We start from the raw sequence: 2,739 nt of genomic DNA, 5'->3' as shown, positions 1-2,739 counted from the left end.
TATTTTCCTAAGTGTACTTTTATTTACCATATACATTGATATAAGTATACTAGCAGTTTACTAATAAGTATACTTCTAGGACTAAATTGGCCCACCTAAAGTATATAAAGGTGTATTTTCCTAAGTGTACTTTTATTTACCATGTACACTGATATAAGTATACTAGCAGTTTACTAATAAGTATACTTCTAGGACTAAATTGGTCCACAATATGTTTATGAATGTATACTCAGAAGTACGCTGAAAGAATCTTCTAAGTATACTTTTAGTTTAATTTTGAAATATACTACAAATAAACCAGTCTGTGTGAAAATGTACTTTCAGTGTATTACTAAAGTTTATCTTGGTTAAAAGTTCAAACATTATAAACTAAGTATACTAGTACAAACCAAGTATAGCGTAAGATAAACTGGGTTAAGTATATCTCAAAGTACATAAGAAGTAAACTGGAAGTATACTCTGTTATTTTAAGTTTAAAATGAGTGTACTTAAAGGAGACATGTATATAGTAGTTTTTGCTAAAGGAAATAAACTTTAAAAAGTTTGTTTTTGGTTAAATATGAACGAAGGCTGACCCTCAACTGGGATCAAGTTTAATACTTTGAGTTCGACACTTCGGATGTTGACTGTTTACATTTTAAAATAACAACAAAAAGTAACCAAATCATCTGTTTTGATAATAAACATTAACTTTTAACACACTTTGAAACCACAAGAGGGCAGCAGAAATGACTAAATATTCAGCCTCAAACTTCAGCTTGAAGTCACCGATGGTAGAAAAATACTACTTTTCTAAACAAAAACAACATTTATAGAATTAATCCTCCTTAATGTTCATGTTTAACAGTTTAAATAAACCCATCGCTCCTGTTTCTGAACGTGATATGAATCATAAAACAATGAAAGAAGCATCGGTTTTATTACCATTGAGGTCACAACTGATGCAGGGAAGAAGCCCATGGTCAAATAAAAGGCCAGTTCTACAAGTTTATACCTGTGTGGAAACAAACAAYAATAAATCTATTTATTTATTTATATAAAACAAGAAATAACTGAATCATCTTAAAGCCTTTGGGATTTTTTTAATTTTGGAGTTTCTCATTGTAAATAACTAAAATGTTTTAGAATAAAGCTTGGATTTGACAGGTTGAAGGGACAGGTGGGACAGAGTGTCCTCCTCCCCACCTGGCAGCCCGACACACCCCTCACCTCTCGTGGTAGATGAAGACATAAATGGTCCCGGCGGCGGCCATGAGCCACACGAACCAGCGCATGTGTGCAGCCAGCGGGCCCAGCTCCCGCAGGTTCAGCCTGAGGCAGGAAACACAAACATGTTGGTCACCTGTTCATCCACGGTTCACCTCAGAGCCGGAGCAACGTCCAACACTCACCAGGGTGTGTAGGAGGCAGCGATGAAGACGTAGATGACCACCCTGTCACACATGTGGAAGCATTGCTCCACGGACCTGCAACACACACACACACACACACACACACACACACACACACACACGCTTCAACTGTGTGAACTGAATATTTGATCTCTGCTGCAGGAGGAGGCAGGTTTACCGTTAAAGTTTAAACAATTTAATTTCAGGTAATTTAATAATTAGAGGCTCATTCTCACCTTTAGCTGCTTTAACAGAAACTAAAACACTTCTTGAAATGTCCTCATATTATCATAAAATGCATGTTTGCACAGATTTCCTCATTTTGAAGCCTTTTTTATTCATTTCATTTAAAAACAAAACAAAAAATACAAATCAAAAATAAAATGAAAGGCAGCAGAAAGAGACAAATTATCCTATAATATCTGCCCCTTTTTAAGAAAAGATAAAATAAACAATACTAATAGTCTTTAAGTAACAAAAACAACAATAATCCTCCTCAAACAAAAAATTGCATGAGTACACATTATTCTTTTTTATATTTCTTCAACAAACCAATTAATCATTCTCTTAAACAGAAACATTAATCTGGCATTTTTAACAGCACTCTGCAGATTATTCCATAATCTTATTCCTTGAATTATAACATCGTTCCTTCAAACTGGTTCAAAATTTAAGTTTCACAAACATCTCAATCCCCTTAAGATGATAACKGCTCTGTCTTTTAACAAAATGTAACTGGATGTTTACAGGTAATATGTTTTTATGAGCCTTACACATAACCTGCAAAATATTATAATCAACCAACTCATGAAATGTCAATAATTTAAACTGATTAAATAATATATTTGAAGGGTGACTGTGATGTTTTCTGGTGATAATTCTTACAGCTCTTTTCTGTCAAATGAAAATGGGATTATTTTTTATTGTTTTACATGCTTTACCCCAAACTTCAACACAATAAATCAACATACAGAGATTTATCATTAAATAACTCTCTTACTTTATATAATACTGCAATGGATTTAGCTATTTTTATTCTTAATTTATCTACAGGTCTCCATGATTACTCCCAAAAACTTCACCTCACTGACTCTGCAGATCTCAACTCCATCAACAGTTTTATTTCTGCTACTAATTATCATATAGTTAGTTTTATCTAATTTTAATGACAGTTTATTGAGATGAAACAAAGTTTGTGTTTTTACAAATTCTACCTGCATTATCTCCATCTTCACCATTTTGATTATTTCTTTATTGTCATTGTATGAAGCACAAGACCCATTTCCTGTCCCTCAAGCAGCCGGTCGAGGCAGATGGTCTCCTGTCCTGAGCCTGGTTCTGCTGGAGC

At 33.9% G+C, this 2,739-nt stretch overlaps 1 protein-coding gene across 1 annotated transcript in view; it reads right to left on the bottom strand.

Annotated features, from left to right (window-relative positions):
- Window positions 1-924: 924 nt before the first annotated feature.
- The window catches only part of mmd (monocyte to macrophage differentiation-associated), a gene marked incomplete at both ends in the record, with an annotated part of 2,926 nt that continues 1,111 nt past the window's right edge, over window positions 925-2,739 (bottom strand). Inside the window, 3 exon segments of the mRNA XM_014025731.1 lie at window positions 925-994; window positions 1,210-1,311; window positions 1,392-1,466. Coding sequence (XP_013881185.1) covers window positions 925-994; window positions 1,210-1,311; window positions 1,392-1,466 — 247 coding nt within the window.

The sequence above is a fragment of the Austrofundulus limnaeus genome, unplaced genomic scaffold (assembly GCF_001266775.1).
Source record: "Austrofundulus limnaeus strain Quisiro unplaced genomic scaffold, Austrofundulus_limnaeus-1.0 Scaffold495, whole genome shotgun sequence".
Lineage (NCBI taxonomy): Eukaryota > Metazoa > Chordata > Actinopteri > Cyprinodontiformes > Rivulidae > Austrofundulus > Austrofundulus limnaeus.
The sequence above is the reverse complement of the archived record's forward strand: the minus strand, read 5'-3'. Positions and strand labels throughout refer to the sequence as shown.